The 26,046-nt window shown below is 41.2% G+C and overlaps 1 protein-coding gene across 3 annotated transcripts in view; it reads right to left on the bottom strand.

The window, feature by feature from the left end:
• Positions 1 to 26,046, bottom strand: part of zranb3 (zinc finger, RAN-binding domain containing 3) — a 102,606-nt gene that overhangs the window by 17,677 nt on the left and 58,883 nt on the right. Inside the window, exons 16-22 of one of the 3 annotated variants that reach the window (XM_074626495.1) lie at positions 23,892 to 23,996; positions 20,479 to 20,621; positions 12,206 to 12,346; positions 7,916 to 8,074; positions 6,585 to 6,777; positions 3,082 to 3,213; positions 2,368 to 2,484 (exon numbers count right to left, since the gene is read on the bottom strand). In XM_074626495.1, coding sequence (XP_074482596.1) covers positions 2,386 to 2,484; positions 3,082 to 3,213; positions 6,585 to 6,777; positions 7,916 to 8,074; positions 12,206 to 12,346; positions 20,479 to 20,621; positions 23,892 to 23,996 — 972 coding nt within the window. In that variant the 3' untranslated portion in view covers positions 2,368 to 2,385. Of the gene's footprint in view, positions 1 to 1,881; positions 2,485 to 3,080; positions 3,214 to 6,584; positions 6,778 to 7,915; positions 8,075 to 12,205; positions 12,347 to 20,478; positions 20,622 to 23,891; positions 23,997 to 26,046 lie in introns of those variants that run through there. The other 2 variants (XM_074626494.1, XM_074626496.1) reach the window with 2 other exon arrangements.

The raw sequence follows: 26,046 nt of genomic DNA, 5'->3' as shown, positions 1-26,046 counted from the left end.
TGCAGGGATGACGTATTTCCCTAACGTTAAGCTATAAACGAAATACATCGCAGTCGCATGAGCGCGAGTATAAACAACGAGGCTGTAAAAGCGTACGAGTCGGCGTGATGACGTTTAGTAGTCTCATTTAGCCACGTTTTTAAGACACATAAAAGCTTCAAAATTCACGAGTGGGATCTTTATTTATGTATTTTATGTCGTAGAACAAAACGTTTAAATCTCTTCAGCTTGTGTTAACCACAGACCTTATTTCAGACATCTAACATACAAAAAAAAACTTCCAGACGAGGGGACAGAAAGTGCTAAAATGCAAACTCATTTACGAGTTTTAAGGCTCATTCTTGTAGCACTCTATTATTAGATATATCAGGCTTTAGTTAAACACACAATACTTGTTAGTAGAATCAAGTCATTGTTGGTTTTTATATGTAAATATATCACCAAACTTCTCCTTTAAAGTCCATTTCTGCTGTATTCACTGTTGGACATTTCTCTCTTCTTCTTCCTATTGCCTTCTCTTCGTCTCTTGACTGTGATTTTCTAACTATATGTGATTATTTCCGCTAGATATTTGCCCAGCTAATTCTGTCCATGTGACGTTCAGAGTGTGCTGTGTTGCTATGTAACCTGTTGAAACGTCTCTGCAGCAGTGTTGCACCGAGGCAAAAAAGACGCTGATTGCACTTGATGGAGAAAAAAGAGAGTTTAGCTCCGATGCTTTAAAGAAATTAAAAAAAAGGGGAGGGAGGTTAGACGGAGAGCAAACATGCAAACCTCGGCGGCCGCTTGTCTGTGTTTGAGTCCATCTTTATTACTGTCATCACCTGCGGAGGTAATGTTTTTCCTCTGGGCTGATGGGTTGTCCAACGCAAACAGTGTCACACGGCCGCGCCGCTGCTCTTTACCCAGCAGACCCTCTGGGAGGAACACGAGACGTCTTCATCTGCCCCATTATGGCTGAGAAAACACACACTTCCCTCTCTCCTCCAATATACACTTCTCCTCTGCCAAACACACACACGCTTTATTTGCGCAAAAAAACTACACTTTCGCACTACTTTCCCCCCCGTCTCTCTCCCGCACACACACACGCACCTTTTGGGTGCAATAAAACAGCAGATCAGAGTCATTGGCTGCTGACAGGGACTGACACTGAAACCTGCTGTTGTTGGAAGGCTGCCTGGGAGATGTTCATTACTCACAGAGCTTGTCGGTTTGGACAGGAGAGGAACAACGGTCTTATTAAGTGGAGACCTGGAGCAGCCGTAGGGGAAATACACACACGCCCACGCGCGCACCCACATGGGCTGCGAGGAAAGTTTGAAGCTGTGGCTTCGACCGAGCGCCCTGATAGGCTGGGAGAAGTTGGGGCTGCCAGAAAAATGTAAAACTTTCCAAGGATGGCGGAATTCGCCGAGTTTGGAGTTTTTTTTGACGCGTCTGACAGACAGACAAATCGTGACGTGACGACACCCGCGACGTCAAGCGCGGGGCCTCGTCAACGAGGAAAGGCTGCGGAGGAATGCGGCGCTTTCACAGGCAGCCTGCTGATATTGATTGGAGTTTCTGATGTCTGTCTGGCTTATTGTATAACTCTCACAAGAAGAGATTCAATATTCCCGACATTGCTGAACCCGGAGCCTTGTTTCCATAGTAACTCTGCTCTCCGTCTCTCTAAACATAGCCCTCCTGACTGACTTTAGCTCTGCTCAGATCATCAAGCACAGCTGAAGAGGAGGAAGATGCGTGGACGCGGACAATAATGTTCTTGACTTGAGGCGATGAAGCGATTTGCTAGCTTGTCAGAGGCAAACCGGCGTCCTGGTGTATTTACGGTCCAAACCGCAGCAGAGGAACAGAAGAAGACAACATGAAACAAGATGAAAATAAGCTTTTATTTCACATCTGTCTCCCAAAAAAAGGAAGATTCACAAGGCGCCACTTGTTGAGGGCGCCAATGAGGACACTCGGCGTGAAGTTTTAATCACGCAGCCCCCCCGATTCATCTCTCACCTGCTTCTTTTCACCAAGTTTGCAAAAAAAAATCTGAAAATAGAAGCATCCTCTCTAAACAACCTGCTCCATTTCAGCCTGGAGCAAGAAAAAGGGGGCCGTCATAAATCAAAACTAGCGCGCTTGTGACGGTTCGGGGACGAGGGGGGAGTCGGCTGAATTAGCATACGATGCAGTCGGCGCTGTTTTTTAGGTAGATCTCCACAGAGTCCAACAGGAACGCCGCTGATATCATCGGAAAAGTGAGGTGGAAGAAAAGAAGGAGTTCAAAGGAAACCTTTTATCTTGATGTGTCAGAGCGAACACTTCTAACACTTCAAGGATTTCAACAATGTGATTCTCACACCTCTTCACCTTTGCTTTACTAAACCTTCATTTCCTCACGAAGAACGCGCTGATGTCTGACGCAACCTTGGAGGCCGCGGCGCTCTTCCTCATCTGGCTCCGCTCTTTGGCTTGCTGCGCCGTCCTCTGTGGATAAAAAAAAGAAATAAAACACAATGTAAGAGGTTAAATCTGCAGCTCGGCGCTGAAGAATCAATATATCGAGCATCTTTAGATTAAAGTGTCTGAGCGGTGGCATAAACGACGAGAGAATCCCCCTTATCGGGACGAGCAGCTCTCCGTCGCCGTCGACGTATGAAGCTTCCAAAACTGACACCCGCTCTGACAAAAACGTGAACCTAAAGCACATGATTTTATTTTGAAAAAGCTCTCGATTGTTTTTAAAGAAGTGTGCGATTATGAAATATTGACTGAAGAAGAAGGGGAAATGTTCCCAAGGCAACAAACGCTATATATCAATATGTCACACAGGCACATCATGTGATGTTATTACAGGCAATATATAGCGCTGTGAGGGATGGTGTGACTTTTGATCAATGTGTTTGACCACATTACTGCCATCACATATGGTCCTCAACGTGAGTGATGAGGCTCGCTTCTTATACGTGGGGATAAAGGAGAGCTCCATCCACCGTGTGCACCTTAAACAAATTGCCCCTTTAAGCCCCTTTGGCTCTGAAAGCCGGTGTTGTCACTGGGTGCGGCGGTGCGATGCAAACGTACGGCTTTGTGGCACACGGTGCAGAGCGTCTGCAGGTTGTCCAGAGAGCACTGTCCTCCTCCGCTGTAGACGGGCCGGATGTGGTCCACCTGCCAGAAATCCCCTTCGACCGGAGCGCGGATCATCTCATTCAGCTAGAAGAACACACACAGAATAGAATCAGCACACTGCCCACCCTTCGATGATTTCTGCTCCAAATTGCCAAAAACAAGCTGCCCTCCCAGAAAACCATCCATCTATGCTGAAGTTCATTTTTTTTTTTTTTTTTTTAAACTGACGTGATGTCTTTAGTAAAGTTCTCCGAGTGCTAAATTGTTATTCTGCAGCGCACACACACTCCTCCACACACAAACCATTCGTATTAAACAAATCTCTGCACCGCAGGGGCTCTTCTGCAATGCGCTTCCACAATAAACGAGGATAAAAAACAAATAAGTCTGGAGGAGTGCACATGACGGCGAGGACGCGTAAATGGCAGAAATCTACAACAGGAAATAATGAAAGGAAAAGTGCAGGTTTCTAAAATGCTGAGATTACTGTAAGCCTGTATGACGGCGAGGATAAGACCATCTGAGGAAAACAATAATTGCACCAAATCAATGACAGTGAACTTTGACTTCCTGTTATCCGTCACCATCAGACGCTTCAGGTACAGACATATAAACCAGTACAATGCTTTCGGCCTACATAATGGACAGCTGTAGACAGAAATGAGGTTAAATACACCACAGGGAATAACATGCTACAGAAGGAAATACACTCATGAATACCACACTAATACGTTTAAGATGTTAACGGCTTCGTAATAACTGGTAACGTAATAATACATGTAAACATCATACTGTGAAAACCATGAAACCAAGAAACCAGTGTCTAAGATGATGAACATGGTGAGCATTACCTGTGAACGCATGATGTTACTAAAGATGTAGTGTATATTATAGTATTTTAATGTACGTCTAATGACATTATGTTCTTAAAATTAGGGTTGTCAATCAATTAAAATAGTTAATCGTGATTAATCACATTTTTTTTCTGTTCAAAATGTACCTTAAAGGGAGATTTATCAAGTATTTAATTCTCTTATCTACATGGGAGTGGGCAAATATGCTGCTTTATGCAAATGTATGTATATATTTATTATTGGAAATCAATTAACAACACAACACAATGACAGATATTGTCCATAAACCCTCACAGGTACTGCATTTAGCATACAATATATGCTCAAATCATAACATGGCAAACTGCAGCCCAACAGGCAACAACAGCTGTCAGTGTGTCAGTGTGCTGACTTGACTATGACTTGCCCCAAACTGCATGTGATTATCATAAAGTGGGCATGTCTGTAAAGGGGAGACTCGTGGGTACCCATAGAACCCATTTACATTCACATATCTTGAGGTCAGAGGTCAAGGGACCCCTTTGAAAATGGCCATGACCGTTCTTTCCTCACCAAAATGTAGCTCAAGTTTGGAGCGTTATTTAACCTCCTTCCTAACAAGCTAGTATGACCTGGTTGGTACCAATGGATTCTTTAGGTTTTGTAGTTTATAGATAGTTTAAGATACCAGTACCTTGATAAATGACTTTCCGTTGATTGATTAATGAGCAAAGTGTTTCAGCACAAATGACCTAAATAGGCGACTGAGGATGTATGAAATCTAAATAAAGCTTCTCATTTATAATTCACTTATTAAATCTGTTCTAATCACAGGCAGGTGCAACAGCGTATATACTATATATAGACAGCTAATGGTTGGACTGTCCTAGGAGCTGGATTATTACTGAGCTCCAGTGAAGCCGCGAGGAGACACTGGGAATAAAACGACCTGGAAGCTAAACCAGTATGTTGCTGGTGTTTTATTCTGAAAAGACAGAAATAGAAAAAACAAATGCAGACTTAAAAGAGAGGGAATACAAGAGCTAAGCAAGTGGAGGAGCAGAAGATGATTGAGAGAATTAGAAAGAGAGAAGAGAGAAGCCTGATGGGGAAGAGTTCAGGGCGAAAAATCCATTTTCCTGCTTTGAGTGCTACTCTGCCGACATTAAGGCAGCGAGCTGGAATTGATCCCAACAGATTTAAAGAACAGGCCTGCTCACGGGGGCAGAGTTCACGTCTCTGACACACACACACTCACCAGTCAATTGAACATGCTTTTGTGCCAAAACCATGCACCTAGCTACACCAGACCTCGACTACTACACAGTGCTAAATTCTGCTGACACCTAAAGGCCATAATAAATACAGAAAATACCAACACACACATGGCTGTTAAACACATACACGCACACACCGAAAGACACCCCAAGGTACACATAAAGACCCATGTACACACACACACACACACACACACACACACACACACACCAGCACCCCCCAGTATGAACCAAAGAATGAGCCTATAATCTCGAGGCTCCTCCACCGCTGCGGCGTCTTATCATGTGGCTGAGTTTGTTTCCTCTAAAGCTCGGTGCATCGATCGGCGCTGATGCTGCTGCCGGCGGCACTGGGAAGAGGTGTGTGTGTGTGTGTGTGTGTGCGTGTGAGGATGCGGGGGGGGGGGAGGGGGGGCTGGCTTTGCAGGATAACAGCCAACCAAATCAAACAGGCTTACTGGTCGAGGCCTGGCACTGGGAAAAAAAATCAATGGGCCCAGCAATCCATTTACTGGGAGCTGGCCCCTTGGAGTGCAGATCAACCTGTGTGTGTGTGTGTGTGTGTGTGTGTGTGTGTGCGTAGGTGGGTGGGATGGAGAGTACAGGGTGCTTTTATTTTTGCACTTACACAAACACGGTAGGCAAGAAATGTCTTTCCTTGTGAGGTATGTAGCTCACATCAGGAGACTGATGGGAAGATGATGTGTATATTTTAGTGTTTCTGCTGTACACACCGGCAGCGGTTTTTTTCGGTGCGATTAATTCGCACGTCAACTGTTGTTTCTGTCATGAGTACTGTCACACGGAACGTGAATATTACGCGGTGAAAAAGCGACGTACGTAGCTTTCCCACGGCGAATAAAGGCGTCAACCAATTACGTTGTGCGGAACAGGTTGAGTTGTGCCTATATTTATGAAACAACACAGAGGCTCCGTAGTTTGAATCAATCCGTCAAACTTTATTACACCGCTAAACCTCGACAAAGGAAGCGCAGAGAGCTCCACTCATTCCGTTCTTCCCTTTCACAATAAAAGCCCAAGACATATAATATTCACAGGTGAATATTTCTTCCTTCAGTATTTAGCCCTTTACACACGGTGGGTGTGATGAATAAACCACACGAAAATGCGAAATACTCGGATATTATATGTTTAGGGCTTTTATTGTGAAAGGTATGAATGGAATTAGTTGATCTGGTTGAAAGGAGTAATAAAGTTTGCCGTCCCAGTAATGTTTTGGTTAATTTACACGAATAAAATGCTGCCAATTAACTTATATCTGGCTTCCATTGAAATATAAGAATATAAAATAATACAACTGTCTTCCTCTGCTTCGGTGTCTGACCTGTTTGAGTGACAGCTGCGCGAGCCAAGTGTTCTCCAGCATGTCCTTGCGCTGGGGGGGCGGGGCGTCGCGGACCTTCAGGAACAGGTCGTGGGCGTTGAGGCCGCATTGCTGACAGACGCCCTGCTCCGTCTCCAGCACCCGCGAGCGCATGTACGTCTGGCTGGAGCGCAACTGGAACTCCTCCTGGCACCTATAGGTGGTGGTGGTGGTGGGGGAGGGGGAGGGGGGGAGAAACATAAATAAATCTTTTTGGCTGAATTCTTTATTTTCAGAAACTGAAGAAAGTCGTGATTGTGTTTTTTTCTACTGTAGTTATGACTCAGCTGAAAGGAGCACATTGTGTGAAGTTTGATCAAATCCAGGTATAGAGGAGCGAAGGATCTCACCTTGACTCAATGACCTGAAATGGGCTCTTGAAAACCACTTGCGGAAATTGAATTTCTACTTTAAATAGGGTGGTAAGACTAAAGGGACGCAAAGACATATTTTCAGCTATAGAAATGTAGTTGGCGGTCTTATTCAGAGGTACCGTGTGAATGAGCAGCGTCTCGCTCAGGGACGGCAAGACATTGCAGAGACTGAATAAGGAGAATTTTTCCACTTTCCATTGAAAATAATATTTGTGTCAAAAGGCTGTGGATTCTAACAGGAAATGATTTGCTGTCTAATTTGGGAACAGCCATCTATTCTAGTCATCAGAAAACTGTATTGCTTCTACAAAGCAAAGACGGTAAAGCAACAAGGTGAAGTCAACAGTTTGTTTTGCACGAAAACTCTTAAAGCTCGGAGTCTAATTGAATTTTTAGGTGCCAGATGGGTGGGCTTTGGCACGGAGGACAATCAGTGCTGGGAAGTTTAAGCAATCACACACACAAAAACTATTTGAAAGTTAATTTAATATGCTTTTCTTTGATTGACATATCTTACCGAAGACGGCCTGGATGGTCCCAGAGCGGTAAGCCCCACCCATCTGGTGCTCCGAGAAAGGGATGCTATGATTTACCTGCAGCTGCTATTTGACACGACGCGCTTTTGTGCAACTCTTTACAGACCTGGAGGATCCGGACCATGATAACTCACGTGCATCTAAAGCCACATGTATATAGCTCCTAAACTGTATGTAGGTAGTGTCTCTAGACGTCATGATGACGTCACGGTGTTAGCTGGAGGCAAAACTAAGGAAAGACTGGAGGCTAACACTAGCAGTGGGCTAAAGTTACACATCTAAAATGTCATCTTGCTGTGTTGTTGGGTGCCAGAATCCAGATATCACATACATTTGAGAGTTAATTTTGCTAATATTTAGCCTTCAGAGGGAGTCTTTATACCTGTGGCTGCAGAACCGAGTGTCCCAGGCCCCACCGCTGGTAGAGCAGGCCTGCTGGCAGGACAGACACAGAGGGACACCCTCACTGTCCACTGCCTGCAGGTAGCCGGACTCTGATGACGGCTTCTCCTCCGCTGTCTTACAGGACTCTGTGGCCGGGCTGCAGAGACACAGGTAGAGAAAGAAATCTATTACATTTACGAAGGAGTTCATTCATTGGCTGCTTTAAAAAGACTCAGAGCAGCAGCATCATTCGTCTGTTATTGTACCCATAGAAGTAGAAGTTTGCATTGATAGCAAACAACATCTAAATGTAACATGAGAAGATGGAAAAACAAGAAGACATCAGAGTGACAAATGATAAAAGATACTTGCGAAAGATTAATGTTTTGACATAAAAGCATGTTTTTAATAAAATAAAATAGCTCTGTTCAGTATACTTTAGCATAAACTACGTTAAAGGTGCAGCGTGTAGAGTCTGGTGCCATCTAGCTGTGTGGTTGCAGATTGCAACCAACCGAAACTTCTCCCGCGTGCCAAGCGTGTAGGAGAACTACGGTGGCCGACGCGATTGGTTTGTCCGTTCTGGGATACTGTACAAACACGGCCGTCGTCTCCGTGAATATATGTTTTTGCACTGTCTTTGTTTGTCTTGTTTGCGTGAATATAATGTTTGCATTACTGCTACTGCACATCATTTATAATACACATATTTATTTACCTATTTTAACATATAACTTTTACTAGCGTTCTTATCGCTTGTGTATTTTTTACTCTTATTTATTGTTTGCCCTGTCTTATTTTATGTACTTACTTCTTCTGTTACAATCTGTGCTGCTGTGCCACTGCAATTTTTTCTAAGTAACATTTTAAGCTAAAGAAAACCTTATTTCAGGTTTTATTTTGATTTAATTTTAATTTTTTATCTCTAAAATGCTAGTTTTTGAAAAAATATATTATCGAATTATTTTTTTCATGTTGTTAGCATGTTAGCTAGACAGCAATGTTGGCTTTTGCTAAACACTTTTTAGGCAAAACTATAGTCTTTTGCTAAATAACATTCTTTTGATACACATTTTTTTACAACATTTTGTTTGATTATACACTAAAGCATACATACTTATTAATATTATATTTAATTTCTGCCAATATATCCTCCTAAATGCTTCACACTTTTTCTCTAAGGAATGCAACGCTGAGATAATTAACATGAATTTGATGAAATGTGAACTTAGCCGATCGAAGGCTGGGTAAATACTTCAAGGTATTGACGAGAAATGATAAAATGACAGTATTCAGAACTATTTTCCAATGTCAGACGCTAAATAAACGGATTCCATCTATTCATGCAATCTATTCTTCATATCTTTTTGATTTCAGGCGGCATGGATGCTGCAGATTTTCATCCCTTTGCTCGGTAAACTTCAAAGAGAAGTTACCTTGACCCCTGTGACTGACATCAGTCTGTAAGCCAACAGTGTGTTCATTGTAAAGCTCACTTCTTTCAACATCAGCAGAACAGCAAACCTAATTCAATATATATTCATAAAACATATCTGCTTGCTTTGTGCGCTGCAGATGCAGAGTCGGTGGACATATGGCTGGTATGTGTGCATATATACATGCTGATGCATGTGCAGAGCTTTTTCAAGTATGTGTATGTGCGTGCGCCCGTCCTTTTGGCAGAGGACAGCGAGTTTGGGCGTTTGCCATGTTGTCCCAGCAGGGTGCTAGAGCCACGTTGGAGGGGACAGATGGACTAAATTCTCTTTCCCCGCGGTTTACAATTCAGACAGACAGAGAGAGGAACAAAGAGCCAGAGAGACAGAGCAACTACAGAGTGAGATTTAATCATTGAAATGGAGAAGAAGAGGAAAAAAAACACTCTAAAAAAGGAACCTTGCTGCTTCAAAGTTGAGAAGATACCAAAAATTGGAAGTACCAAGAGACAAATGCTGTGCCAGCAACATCTAGTGGATGAAAGGGAGACAGAAATAGACCTTCTACTGGTGTGCCCAATCTGAAAATGGTGAAAATATGGCACTTTAGAAAAAAAAAATGCAACCCAGAAATGCATGGCTCCTTAGTAACTGAATGAAAAACATATAAGAATTGTTGCAGTAATGTTATTAAATCATACTTTACATTTAGCTTCAAGGTAATTTAAATTCATATATGCACAAAGCAAGTGAGCATGTTGGCAGCTCTACTTCACAGCGTGAGGTAACTCGTGCTTCAAACCCCAGAAATCACGCAACATGCCTTCAGCAAACAGCGCACAGCCTGCTAATGTTTACCAGCAAGCTGATCTCTGCTGCTTTATACCAAAGGAAACCAAAGAGAGGAACAACATCTGACGCTGGCGAGTCTGGCTGTCAATCAGCGGAGCGAATGCTCGCTGTTAAACAGGAGGAAGAATCTATTTTATACATTTTTATTACATTGGGTTGACGTGGTGTAGCTGGAAAATAACACCTCAGTCACCACCAATAAATGTAAACGACAGACACGCTGGACAGTAGTCTAATTATGTAGCTAAAAAATGGGACAAAGAAATTAAACTTTGGATACAAATCCATATTGGCTTATAGTTTATGAAATACAAAATGCTAAAAAAAATTCTCAGTGATGAAGAGAACGCTACAGTCTTGCTACATTATCAAATTATTTTTTGGACAGTAATGTAGCTTTTGCTTAAAATTTTGTTTTGTAAATAAATAAACTTATTTATTATTATTTATTTTTATTTATTTATCTATTTATTTATATTCATTTTTGTACACTTTTTTTTTTATTTTTTTGAGTGCCCTCTGGGTATTGTCATGGGTGGGTGGTGGGTGGGATATATACCAGTCCAAACATGTTTGTGCAATGGATTGTAAGAGTTGTATTAGCAAAATGTATAAATAAACTCTGTTTAAATTTTTTTTTATAGTATTTTGATTAACAACATGCTGTTTTTTGTTAATAATTTGTTTTTAGAAAATTACAGTCTTGCTATATCTTTTTATGTAAACAACATGCAAGCTTTTAGTATATATATTTTTTTAAATATATCATAAAATTATGTTGTTAGTATGTTAGTTAGACAGAAATGTAAGCTTTTGCAAAACATTTAAATTTTTGCTTTACATTTTTTTAGAGAAAATTATAGTATTTCTCTAAATAACATACTAGTTTTTGCTACTGTAAGCATTTTTTTTTATATTACAGTCTTGCTATATCTTTTTGTCGTTACCATTCCATCTATTAGCATGTTAGATATGAAGCAATGTTAGCTTTTGATAAACATTTTAGCTTTTTTAGAGTAAACTATAGTCTCCTGCTAAACAACATGTTAGTTTTTGATATATATATTTTTGAAAATATATCATAAAATATTTTTTTTTATGTTTTTAGCATGTTAACTAGACAGCAATATAAGCTTTTGATAAACATTTTAGCTTTTGTTTTACATTTTTTAGAGAAAATTATAGTATTTCTCTTAACAATATACTAGTTTTTTTTTTACTGTAAGCTTTTTTTTTAAAATTACAGTCTTGCTATATTATTTTTTTATGTTTTTATTTTTTATGTTAGAGGACGCTAGCTTTTGAAATATATTTTTCAATCAAATCAAATTATAATTTTTTTCATGTTCTTATTTGTCTTGTTATCATGTTAGCTAGACAGCAATATTAGCTTGTAACCTTTTTATATTTTCAGAGATACGTTTGTATTCCTTTGTATTGTGTACACAAACACAGATCTCACATGGCCCCCTTTAAAACACATCATTGTATATCACAGACATTTAGTGTACACCAACGTTTGCTGTGTAAATATGAGAAAGAGTGTGTGTTTGAGGCATGTTTCCATAGTGACATCGCCTCCCGGGGCGAGCTGGATGCATCTCACCCAGTAGATTGTATTATGGTCTATATTTACTGTACTAACACGCTCAGCAGGCCTTTGTGCCTCTCTCACAAGGCACACACAGATCTCCATGGAGACAGCTAAAGGGAAGGAAAATGAAAATACACCGAACCCCAAAAGACGAAAGCCACGTGACGAACACAAACCACCTTCCGTGAAACCTCGTCGTTAAAAAACCACAAACACGGCTGGACATGATCAGTTAAATCTGTTGATGAATAAACCAACCGAGTAAACAAACACAGCTGATTTTGAAATCTAAGATTTTATACTGTAAAATGTTGAGCCTATAGGATGTTATTTTTTTCCAAGACCTGAGGACAGCTTGACCTCTCCTGCTGTGAAAATCCACCCACATATCCGCCCTTTAACCTACCTCTCTGAAGCCGGTGGAGTTAGCGGAGTGGCAGACCTCCTCTTTGTGAAGAAGTTCTCCTTGGTGACCAGTCGGACGCTGCCTCCCTCCTGCTGGGCCTTGCTCAGGGAGGCCTGGGCCACCTCGTCTTTACTCAGGTACCTGTGAAAATGGGATAAATGGGAGGATTTATATAACCAGAGAGCTTGAAGAGAGCTGATTCACATGTAGAGCATGGGGGAGTAGGTGCAAGAAGACTCTCTGGACAGCGTTAGCAGGTAAGATACACGAAAAAATGTTTTTTAGTGATGCAAAGAGACTATAATCTTGCTAAATTAACAAATATTTTAGTATCGCGTCACTGCAATGTTAGCTTTTGCGTAACATTTTAGCTTTTACTTAAGATTTTTTTGGAGAAAATTATAGTATTTTGCGAAACAACCTGAATGTTTTGGGGATAAATGGGTCTGTGAAGGAACGGAGGATTTATATAACCAGAGAGCTGATTCCCATGTAGAGCATGGGGGAGTAGGTGCAAGAAGATAGATTCACAAACTCTCTCTAGGCAGCATTAGTACCAGGTAAGATAGGCAATTTGATGTTGCTAAAGCATATCCGTAATCTTAGTCATCTGGTCGGGACTGCGGTAATCCTGGGACTCACCCACGTGAAGGTAACACACACCGACACCCACAGAACTCCACAAACAGCCCTCAGTGCAACGCCAGATGCGTGCTTATATTTTTCTTGGCACCAAACTGTGCATAAACGCACAACTTTCATTGCTTATTTTCAATTCTGTTTGTGTGCTTATAGTCTGTTTGTCCTCTTCCCCTGCTGAATCCTATCACTATTGCTGCCGCAGCAATCTAATTTCCCCACAGGGATCGTCAATCATCTAATCTAATCCATCAACCACGCCACTGGTTTTTATGGCCCCTTGTAATACAGATGCTAGGTGTGCAAGTCGAAAATTGCGTTGAAACACTGCATGTCAATCTGGACAGGATTAAAATGACCCCGGGGGTGTCAGAGTTGACAGGAAATACAAGGAGAGGAGGAGTCGGGAGGGGGGAAAAGAAATCTCTGACTTGTTTGTTGGAGGGTGGAAGAAAATTGCTGTGGTCTTGAGAGAAAAGTGACCAATCAACAAACGTCCCCAGGTAACATCAAGGCTTTCCACAGAGGGATGATACAACACTCTAATGGTCCCCGTAGAGCAATTATCCTTTCTCTGTCCTTCTCTACAGGGAGGTCAAAGATCAGGCATCGCTACTAAACACCGGTCCTGCAGCTGGTAGAGACTCAGTGTTTTGCTCAAAGACACAGATCCAGCTCCTAATTATTCTAACTATTCTATCTTTTACTTTTTATGATGGTACTTTGTGGCTTTGTGATGATTTTTGCTGTTTGCGTAACATTTTGTTACATACTTTTATTTTGAAATTTCTGTGTTAGAGGTGCAGCATGTGTCTCGTTCTCATTGGATAACTGACAAAGCCTTCTTGTAGAGTATGTAAAGGCTGCATTTCTACCACAGACTGTATATATAGATGGACTACACGTCTCTACTTCCTCACACTGTACAAAAGTGAAGCCAAAATATCAAAATCGGAGGGACAGGAGTTGCGGTATCGAGGTCCCGCCCACACAACCGCCCGAGCCAATCACAAGCGGAGCACGGCTGCAGCTTGCAAGCGTGAGCCACCTAGCTGCTACATTAGCACCGCGGTAGCTGTTTGGCTATAAAGACACAACAACGAATCATAATATCCCTATAACTACATTTATGATCAAATTAGCATGTTTTATTACACAGACTCAGGACGGTTTAACTTATCAGAAAAATTAACACTTGAGCATACATCGGCGTGATAAGAACTACCTAAAATGACAGAAACCATCTTTAGGAAAAATGTATTTGACGTGTACTTTGACTTTTTAGTTTGGGGGTTTATGACCTATACTGCAACCAGCCACCAGAGGGCGATCAATGTGTTTTGGCTTCACGTTTGGGGAGCTGTCGTGTCGTCCATCCTTATATCCATTGGGCCATGTGACAATATGCATTGGTTTAATAAAGAGGACTCTTTTAGTAAGTGTTTCCAAATTGTTTTTTTCACATTGAGTCAAGGTGAAATCCACAGAAAAGGTTTCTGTTGTATCGATTAGAAAGAAATGGATTACGTTCAGTGATGCAAACCAACAATCTGCTGCTTGGACAAATACACGGTGGTACTAGTAATGGAGCCAAAGTGAAACGGCAGCTTTAAAAAACAAGGGTGAGGTAGGAAAAGATGGATGGAGAGACGGAAGGCAGCCTCTGTGCTACGGCTGTTTCACAGTCAATCAACTCGGCCGATGAAGCCGTTCGCTAATTGTTACGTAGATCGATAATTAATGTTGTGTTTTTAGAAACATTTATTCTGACGGCTTTGTCAATTCTCGAACTTTGGTTTGATGAAACATGAACAGCAGCACTTTTGAAATAAAATCAATAATTGGAACGACTCCCAGACCTATAACACATGTAGAAAAATATATATATGAACGGGTTATTTAATTCTACCTGAATGATTACATGATGTGTTTCTGTTCCCCTGATTACTAATAAAACATCCATGAAACACCTATTTAAACAGGATGCTGTTAGTATTTCTCCTTGGTCCTGCAGTGACATTTTTTATGCATTTCCACCACCTCCATCTGGACAGAATACTTTCTTTTGGGAGGAAGATGGAAAGAAGGTAGCAGCGGGAGAAAAAAAAATAAAGGAAAGATGGATGACAGGAGGCAGAAAGTGGAGGAGGGAGACACATCAAAGAGGAGAAGTTTCTCTGGAAGCTGAGGGGAGATGAGGAAGAAGGTAAGTCTCCATCAAACACACCAGCCTCCTCTGCTTCAAACAGTCCCAGCACAGAGGAGGGATGAAACGAGATACCTTACACTAAACTGGAGTCCAACGGCGCTTCTGGGAGAGTGTGCATGTGTGGGTGTGTGTTTGCATGTTTTTATGCAGCTGGACATTAATTCTGTACACTCAAGTGACTGCTGCTGCTTCCTTATGCATTATATGTTTTACACTACAAGTGTTTGACCACTAGTAGCGCTATGGAGCAATGGTTACACCAGAGAGTCCCTATATTGCAACGGCACAATCTAAGATGGCAACGGCCAAAAACCAAGATGGTGACGGACAAAAAACAGGATGGTGATGCACAAAAACCAAGATGGTGACGGGCAAAAATCAAGATGGGAAGGGCCAAAAATCAAGATAGCAAGGGCCATAAACCAAGATGTTAAGGGCCAAAAATCAAGATGGCAATGGCCAAAAATCAAGATGGCAATGGCCAAAAATCAAGATGGCAATGGCCAAAAATCAAGATGGCAATGGCCATAAACCAAGATGTTAAGGGTCAAAAATCAAGATGGCAATGGCCAAAAATCAAGATGGCAATGGCCAAAAATCAAGATGGCAATGGCCATAAACCAAGATGGTAAGGGCCAAAAACCAAGATGGTAAGGGCCATAAACCAAGATGTTAAGGGTCAAAAATCAAGATGGCAATGGCCAAAAATCAAGATAGCAAGGGCCATAAACCAAGATGTTAAGGGTCAAAAATCAAGATGGCAATGGCCAAAAATCAAGATGGCAATGGCCAAAAATCAAGATGGCAATGGCCATAAACCAAGATGGTAAGGGCCAAAAACCAAGATGGTAAGGGCCATAAACCAAGATGGCAAGGGCCAAAAACCAAGATGACAATGGCCATAAACCAAGATGTTAAGGGCCAAAAATCAAGATGGCAAGGGTCAAAAATCAAGATGTTAAGGGCCAAAAATCAAGATGGGAAGGGCCAAAAACCAAGATAGCAAGGGCCAAAAACCAAGATAGCAAGGGCCATAAACCCAAGATGGTAAGGGCCAAAAATCAAGATGGCAAAGTCTAAAATTCAAGACGCCGACAGCCCACAACCAAGATGGCGAGGGCCAAAATGACGAGCTCAAGGCTTAAAAACGGCTTAAAAACGGTAGTCCACATCACGGTGACTACATCCACTTCTTATATACAGTCTATGTTTATATCATGAACATGCACGATACAAACAGCAATACACATTCCTGCGGGTTTCACGCTATCCCACTGACAGACACGTTGCTCAAGGATACACACAATGCATTTAGGTGTGAAACACTAAATGTAAACAACTCCGCAGGGCACCTTTAAAGGAACAGTTTGACATTTTGAGAAATACATTTTCTTGCCAGAGTCAGACGAGTAGATTGATACCACTTCCTTACAGTATGTACCGGACTAGAACTTGGCCGGGAGCAGTAGAGTCTCCGCTGGTTGCTTGGTAACTGTTTGGCTGCTGGTGGTAGCTTCATATTTACTGTACAGACATGACAGTGGTGTCAATCTTCTCATCTAACTCCCAGCAAGAAAGCAAATGTGTATTTCCAAAAATGTCAGACTATGCCTTTCAGGATAACTTAGCCACAGCTACAGTGGATTATCTGGACATGGCTTTCTGCTGGTAGGTATTTGATGCACAGCTGCAGGAGTGCTGCTGCAGGCCTGCGGCGGCAGCCGGTTGCTGACGGCGTACCTGCAGACCCGCAGAGCCGGCTCCTCCCAGACCGGCCTGCGGTTCAGCACCGAGGCCAGACCCTGCACAGCTGTGTGAAATCAAACTAACGAGCTAATGCTCCGGTCTGCTTCAGCTGAAGCTGCTTTGATTGATGGCTGCTCTCCTCCACTGGCCTCAGACAGACATAGCTGGTACAGAAACAGTCTATTCAATGTTGGATGGAGGAAATTCCAAGCTGGTTTGTTGGAAATTAAATGCACCACAATGGTCGGCCGAGGAAGAAACAAGATCAAATTATAAATGTATACATTTAACCATTAACCTATGCATAACCTGTTTGCATATATTGTTAAATATGTACACAATATGACAAGAGATGTTATCTAAAATGCATTTTCATTTCATCTTGACTTTAAAATTTCAGTCCTGGTTGATTAGGACACACCTGTGGCCACTTGAGTCCTGCACAGGGAAGGCGGACTCCGCCAGTAACAATTAAACGTACTTCATAGAGAGGTAATTATAGAATGCAAATACATGCAAATAAAAAAGGCCGGTCATAAATAGTGTCGCAAACGGGCTCTAATGTAATGAAAATCTTAAAAACTTTAAAGTGGTGATTTTTACTTATAAAGTTCAGCAGGTGAAAACAGTTGTATAACATCTTCAGTGGCTCTGGAGGAGCTTTGTCAAGTCTGAGAAAATAACTCTGTCTTTTCTCAGTATCGGCTTGAGACTTCAAATTTATAGCAGCGAGCCGGTGTTACAAACCGGAGGTGTGGAGTTAGAAAGATGTGGGTGTTTATCAGGCAGGGAGTGTCTAATGAAAGACGCTATAAAGTTGCATAATGGGAGGTGTAGGATTGAGTGGTATCTTTTTTGTGTGACTTATTCTTGGGGCTAAAAGTCAGTATATCACGGTCCTCTGCGGAGACTGTTTCTCAGTCCCCAAACTTAATGGAAGTGTGATATTGAATCTCTGTAATATTAGCTTCCATAGTGACATGCTGTCAGAAAGGGCTTTACATATTCAGCCGAATGTTCTGGTTACTTATCCATTTTCCATCTTTTTAGATACTGCGCTATAGCATATGATTTCTGAATTAATGTTATTATCCACACATTACAATATAGAGTTTCACTACCCAATGGGATTGTTTTTTTCCTTCTGGCAATCTGGGAAAATAATATCATCCAATGATTTGTGTATGCTCACTGTGAAGGTATCTTTCTCCAATTACGTAAAAATGGTCCTCCTGTGCATTTTAATTTGAATTTAACAGTCTTATTTTAATACTATAGTGTTCAGTTGGTCATCAGTTATTATTTGCTGCATGATTTTTCCTGGACATTGATTAATAAAAACATGAAATCGTTAACTAAAACAGTATTATTATGAAACCAATAGTACGCAAATTGCATACTATTCCCTGTGAAATATTACAGTATGCAACGCTGGACACTACGGCGGCATTAATATCCAAAAATGCAATGCGGTAGTGATGACAACATTCATATCAGACGTTGACAGACAGCTCTGTAATGTTAATAACACAATTTAACTGTAATTAATTCAGACTTTAATTCTCACAAACTGTTGTTTTGGTTACATGAGGCTGGCACTGGTTACCATGGTTACATGTCTCCAACCGGCAAGGAGGCTCTCAGGATGTGACGCTGAAATTACTGCTCAGTTCGTCCAAAAAGATGCATACTACTGTTTAAATTCACACATAAGTATGTTGAACGATAGTACACATATTGAGTATGTAGTGCATAGTATGCGATTTCGGACGAAGCGGTACTAACCACCGCTACTTACGTATGTTCCCTAGCAACCAAATTGATTAGCTACCAATATGAAGGAAATTAGCACACATACATACATGAAAGAAAATCCTTGTGTATTGTTATTTTATTATTATAACGTATTCATAGAAATAGAATAGGAGTAGAACGGACATTGAACTGTTTCCGCGTTAATGAATAAAAGAAATGTTGATTGTTGTTAGTTGCTATGGTGACAACATCTGGCGAAAGCAATGCGCTTTCCTACGCTGTGACAAGTTTAGTCGATGCAAAACTTCACCTCAGTGGGTCCGCAACTTGTCGGTTTAGTTTATACGGAAGTTTATACGCAATTGCAACAGTACACATAATATGGCCGCAGCTCTGACCATCCTGGGAATGTCCGTTCTACTCCTATTCTATTTCTTCGGGCGTATTATATAAGCATAAACGGTTTATAGCTAATGTTTGTAATCTAAGCAATGGAGCACACTTAGGCGGGATGCAAACCCGATTAAAACCCTCTCAACTCTTCTAAAATCGCTGTAAATCACAATGAGTGGCTTGTGACGAAGACATCTACGGCGGTGGAAACCTCAGCCAAAGCGCATTAAGTTTGAAGTCGCTGAAAGCCGAGCGTCTCGGAGCTGGGAAGGTGAGCCGCGATCGCCCCGCTGAGCCGAAGCTGGAGCTTGATTGGTTCTGATTAGTGAATAAATCAAACAGGTATCAAATCAAGCCGGGCCAATTGCCTCCTACTCACACCTTGATTAGGTTCATGCACCCAAACACGTTCCCCGGTTGAGAAATACTTACACACACACACACACACACGTACACGAGTCTACCCTGTAATTGGCAAACTCTCCCTGCCTCGATCCACGCCAGCTGTAATTAGTGTGCCAGCAACAATGCTTGTTTGTCAAAAAACACACATGTACACATGCACAGCGTTCATCCCATCCTCTCTTATGCCTCAGCTGACACCCTTTGATACACCCACACACACACACACATACTATTCAAGCCTTCCATGACGCCCGGGGGCAGTTAGTATTTACAAATCGACTGGTTTCTCTGTGAAATCTCACACATTGCTTTCTGGTTTTCTGACATAACGCAACACATAATTTATTTCACTGCTTCCACTATTTTAAAATGACTTCTTTCTGATCAGCTCAGCTCAGGGGGGAAGACATATTTGTTCCCTTGTTGCAATTTACAGATGTATTTACACTGATAACGGGAAGATTTACTTACATTTTCACCATTTTTTGAGTTGAACAGAAGCAGTTTCTAGCTGGCAACCATCGATTTTGTCCCCTTAATTGACGACTGTTGCTAGGCTGTATCTAGTTTAGTAATTAGATTGGTTGAAAACACCAGTTCTGTTCGAAATTGCATGGTAAATATAACGTAAAATTTAGTATTTAGTGCGTTCCGACAGCATAGTATGTGACAACAGATACTAATTCTGGTGCAAATAACTTTAATTGTCCCTGCAAAAATATCAATAAAATAAAAAATAAATACATTTTGTGTACGTGAGAAATGCCTGGATGTATACTAGATTAGTATGAGTATGGGACGTGAGCTCACTGGAAGTCATGACCCGCCCCACTCTGCCTCTGATTGGCTAGCACTCGTTGCCTTCATTGGTTAGGGTTTAGGCATGAGGATATCAGGGTAAGCCAATCAGAGGCAGTGTCAGGCCGGTCATGCCTTCACCATCCTTGGAAAAAAAAAACATTGCTGACTCAACCTCCCCAAAAATGCATCCAGACTCTTTACATAGTTACGGTTGCTATGCTATGATAACCAATTGCTGTTCTAGGGAGCGAAGGTAAGCGAAGTATCTGAAAGTCAAAGAAGCGTAATGTTTCCTTCAAGAACATATCCCCAGCTAGAAGCTGACCTGTTTGTGCTGGAGTGAGGGCGCTGGGCGGCGGCCAGCTGCTGCAGGCCCAAAGTGGGGCTGTGGAAGAGGAGGTCGCTGCGACGGAGCAGTTTCTGCTTCATGGCTGCCAGGCTATTCCACTCCTGAACGAACCTCAGCACCTGTGGGAGGAGGATGGAGGAGGGGGACACGACACCTCACTTCATATTCAATTTCGAGCTAAAACCGAAAACCGCTGGAGCCTTCATCTTCACAACACAAATTGATAGTTTGGATATTGGAGGCTCTTTAAGAGCAAAACATTTTTTCAATTTTGAAAATACACTTTTGCTGAAAACAATCGAACGCACGCACACACACCGACACACACACGCGGAGACCGTTTTCCAGATAGCTGAATAAAACCCATCAAAGCAAGAGAGAGCTGTATATGCTTTCAGCCAAGTCAAGGATTCAAAGAAAATCCACTGGCAAAATAACAAATAGCGCACCAAGCACCAAGGCCTAATGGGCAATTTACCTACGTATATTACACTAGAGAGGGTTCTTTCTCCATGGATGATACCCACTCTCACAAAAAGATTATTTATGTGAAAACAAAACAGCTTTCAAACCCAGGTTTGCTTTGTTGATGCTTCTGCAGTTGACTTGTGCATATTTTACAGAAATATCACCAACTTCTCATTAAAAGTAAATGTTAAAAAGCAGCAGAGCTTATATTAAATACATCCTGGGATGGTGAGTGTTCGGTGAGGTCAAGGAGCCGAATTAGACCTCAGATGAATGAGGAGGAGAGTGGGATGCTCCAGCTTCAAGCTCCTCCAAAGGTTGGATGGGTTAATAATAGGTGAGTGTCAGACGTTGTGTGGGTGGGAACCGGGAGGGCTTTGATTCATCACTGAGAAGCTGGATAAAGTTGAATATTAATCATGCTTTTATCTCTTATAGCTGTGGATCCCAACCTATTTTCCTTTTTCTTGGTCTTTTTTTATTAAATCAATGAATACAACTCGTCAGTTTCGTCAACATTAATAAAGAGATGACGTCCTAACGGAGCGAATGCAGATACAATATATTTTTTTGTAACGACTTAATGAATTTGCTATAAAAGCATTAGAGCCATAATAGATTTTTGGTTATTGTGGTTGAATAAATATAATTTATGGTGTTGCTAGACACTTTATTGCTTTAGGTGTGTCAAGCGGAAGAGCAAATCGTTTTTTGAAAGGCTAAACGCCAACAAATATGGATTGAAGCTGAATACTTTGTTAGATTTTTCTACTATGTAGCAAACATTAACGTTATATTAACGTGTTGACGCATATACGTTTTAACGCCACTAATTTCTTTAACGCATCAAGGCAACTCGCAATTTTTAGGTTGCAGCGGGCTCAGTTTTAAAGCTAGAGGAAAAACTGTCATGGTCATTTTCAAAGGGGTCCCTTGACCTCTGACCTCAAGACATGTGAATGTAAATGGGTTCTATGGGTACCCACGAGTCTCCCCTTTACAGACATGCCCACTTTATGATAATCACATGCAGTTTGGGGCATATTTTCTATGCTAAATGCAGTACCTGTGAAGGTTTCTGGACAATATCTGTCATTGTTTTGTGTTAATTGATTTCTAATAATAACTATATACATACATTTGCATAAAGCAGCATATTTGTCCACTCCCATGTTGATAAGAGTATTAAATACTTAACAAATCTCCCTTTAAGGTACATTTTGAACAGATAAAAAATGTGCAATTCATCGTGATTAAATATATTAATTGATTGACAGCCCTAGTTTATTCACAGACCTTTCTATAAATCATCCAGTAAATATGTTATTAGGATTTTGAATATACATGAGCAAATACATTTTGACAACCTCAAAGCAGACAAATCCTGTTGCACCCCTGGTGATCTTCGGCGCCCCCCTGTCTTAAAAGATATTCTTTTATTAGTGTTATTGCCAGTAAATCCCATAAAAACAACAACATAGAGCTCCGTTGTTGTCCAAAAACTATAAAAAAAAAACATTAAAAGGCCCTTTAGTTTATTCTGACTCAATCCCACAAACACCATCCTACTGCTGTAAATACTCACTGGAGCACTAAATGTGGATTCATCCGCAAAGGAAAATAGTCCCCAACAAATGCACTATTTACTCCCGCTTGTCCAGCTTTTTTAGGGATTTATTTATCCTATTTCATGAGCTGTTTTAAAAGATTTACGCCTTCAGCAGGAACCAATGAGTGCCACAGACAGAGTAAAGAAGTTGGAAGGACAGACGCAGTAACGTAGTGTTTCATCTTTTCATAGGATTTGCTGACAATAAGAAACGTACAGAATAATGCCAGCCTTATCCGGTAAGCGGCGTAAGTACGAGGTTGCAGAAAGGCTTGAAATATAGATTATTCTGATATCATTTCTAATAGTTTCCCATAAATTCTTTGACAAAATGTTTGCTTGTGCAGCGAGAGTGTCGGTGAGTTTCCACCCCACTGCCTCCTCTCCCTCCGAGCCGTGTCGCAGCCCACATTAAACCGCTTGCTTACTATTGATTTTGATGGACAATCGGAGTGCAACAGGGCGTGAATGATGGGTCAGGGGATGGATGCAACTCACGCCTTCGTTTTACAAACCGACATAAACAACGTGACAGGTGGGGCGTCTGTCAGCGGCTCCGTTACTGCCACGGCAGATTGCAGGATTTAATATTAGCCGGTTGGCGTGCGGGGTCGTTTGAGGCGATGATCCGTCTCCTTTAACGACCGCCATAAAACGGCACTTTCTCTTTTCTTGCCGGTCTCCTCGGCTGCCCAAACACCCAAGCCTCCCCCTCTCTTTTCTCCTTTCTCTCCATCACCCTTCCTCCTTCTCCCCCTCCGTCAGGCCCTGCAGTGGTGGAAATGGGCGCCCACACTCCACCTATCTGTCCGGCTCTTCCTCCTCATCATCAGTGGTGTCATTTCACACATATCTGTTTAATAACCCCGTACAGCCTCATCTTCACAGGGTCAGTGCAATAGAGGAGATATCTCGACTGACTGCGATATCAAACTGAATGATCTTAGTTAAATTAAGGTCATCCTTAAAGCAGCCTATGGGCTTACTGACTTTCAACTACACTCTTGAGCATATGCAGATTTTATATCATCTTGGAAATTATGTAAAGTCATATGTTTGATATCTTTCTAATCAATCAAAAGCAGGAAATACTGGCACATTTTTACAACCTTAAAAAGTCAGCTCCGGTGGAGTTCCCCTTCAAGGCGTTTTTTACAGTAATGACACATTAACTAGCGACATCTCCCTGGTGAAAACATTCCAACTCCACATGCACGCCCACGCATGTTCATGAATATCAAAAGCGCATATGAGACACACCACACACACCCACACACACCCACACACACACAGCCTGGCGGGAAGGGCAGACCTGTATTCGATTTTCCCGACGCCGGCTGAAGGCCTCGGGCAGGTCGTCCCAGTTGGTTAGTTTGATGTCCAGAGGGACGAAGCTCAAGTTCAACGGAGTCCCGTCCTAACACATGAGGAGAAAGAGAGGAAGAAGACAGCCTTAAGCAAAAGAGATTTGTTACTACTGATACTAATCCCACCGTAATTTTAGGGAACTATTTCAACTGTTTATCCTCTAATTTTAGCTAATTTTTTTGCTATTTATTTGAACTGTTTATCCATTACTTATAGCTATTTTTTAGCTTTTTATTTCAACTGTTCATCCACTAATTTTAGCTATTATTTAGCTAATTATTTCAACTATTTATCCATTACTTTTAGCTAATTTCTAGCAAATTATTTTAACTGCTTATCCATTACTTTTAGCTGATTTTTAGCGAACTATTTCAATTATTTATTCATTCCATGTTCTGTTAATCAAATATTTAAATCACAAAAATAAAACTATTTGTAAGCCTGGATGCCAGATTGGGTGAAATGACCCTTTAAAATTATAAATATTACATTTTTCTTTGTGGAGACTTCTGAGACTGAAAGGTGCTTCATTTAGCACTCATTTAATTATTCAATAAAAGTAAGAAAAATTATAAATTTCTGCACACATAATAATAATATTTTATAATTTGTACATGAATTACATCTTATCACATTGGAACTATGAATGGCACCAACAAGTAATGGAATGATTTAAGCTTAGTAGAGCTGAAGAGATGAGTTTTTGATTAATTTGTTTTTAATTTTTTTAAGCGTAAATGCCAAAAAACAGACAATAGTTTTGGCAGACATGCCTTCACTCTCGCTCTAAAGGCGGACAGAGATCCATAAAACACACTCAGTGGTTCTCTGAAGCAGTAAACGGTGCGTAGTGGCATCACTACACTACACAGTCCCTTCATGGTTCTTTAGAGGTTGCTGACTGGCTCCTCGTGTTTTCCTGCCCAAACAGCTGGTGGGACGTGGGATTTTGCTGCTGAGTCACCGGTGAAACCAAAGCAGACAAACACAACCACGCACGTTCACTCGCTCAGTGTACCTCTAAAGTGAATGACGACGCAGTGGAGTTATTGTTTCACTGGCCTGACAAGAATAAATGTCAGGGTAATATTGTAGTTATATAATTTATGGGGCGGGAGAGATTGCAAACAAACCTCTCGGATGCTGTCAAATAAATGTTTTATGTGTCGGGGGCGGTGGGAGGGCTGATTTACAACACACACTTTCTCAGATAGCAGAAGTTAATGCTATGTTACTGTGGATAGCAGGATAACATCAAACCTTTGACTTCAATTATTGTCTGTTTTCATGTTTGAACTTTATTCTTTTGAATCTAGCCACATATTAGCATCAAATGTATGTTGAGTGATTAATAGCACATTTTTTATCTGTTCAAAATGTACCTTAAAGGGAGATTTGTCAAGTATTTAATCCTCTTATCAAGATGAGAGTGGACAAATATGCTGTTTTATGCAAATATATGTATATATGTATTATTGGAAATACATTTTCAACACATTACAATGACAAATATTGTCCAGAAACCCTCACAGGTACTGCCTTTAGCATAAAAAATAAATCATAACATGGCAAACTGCAGCCCAACAGCCAACAACAGCTGTCAGTGTGTCAGTGTGCTGACTTGACTATGACTTGCCCCAAACTGCATGTGATTATCATAAAATGGGCATGCCTGTAAAGGGGAGACTCGTGGGTACCCATAGAACCCATTATCATTCACATATCTGGAGGCGGGAGGTCAAGGGACCCCTTTGAAAATGGACATTACAGTTTTTCCTCGCCAAAATTTAGCTTAAGTTTGGAGCGTTATTTAACCTCCTTCCCGACAAGCTAGTATGACATGATTGGTACCGATGGATTCACTAGGTTTTGTAGTTTCATATGATACCAGTATATTCACCCTAGCTTTAAAAGCTATCCCGATACAACCTCAGGAAGTTCGGCAAATTTGCATTAATGTGTTGTTATCGTATTAACTATGACAGCCCTTGAATAAACTAATTATTTCTTCCCTCTCTCTCGATTTCTTCTTAAAAAAAGTGCAAATTGCAAAACTTTATTGCTGTGTTTACGCTGTAATATCATTAGCACAATATCTT

Source organism: Sebastes fasciatus, chromosome 24, assembly GCF_043250625.1.
Source record: "Sebastes fasciatus isolate fSebFas1 chromosome 24, fSebFas1.pri, whole genome shotgun sequence".
Lineage (NCBI taxonomy): Eukaryota > Metazoa > Chordata > Actinopteri > Perciformes > Sebastidae > Sebastes > Sebastes fasciatus.
Note: the sequence above shows the minus strand (reverse complement) of the source record. Positions and strands in the feature narration are given on the sequence as shown.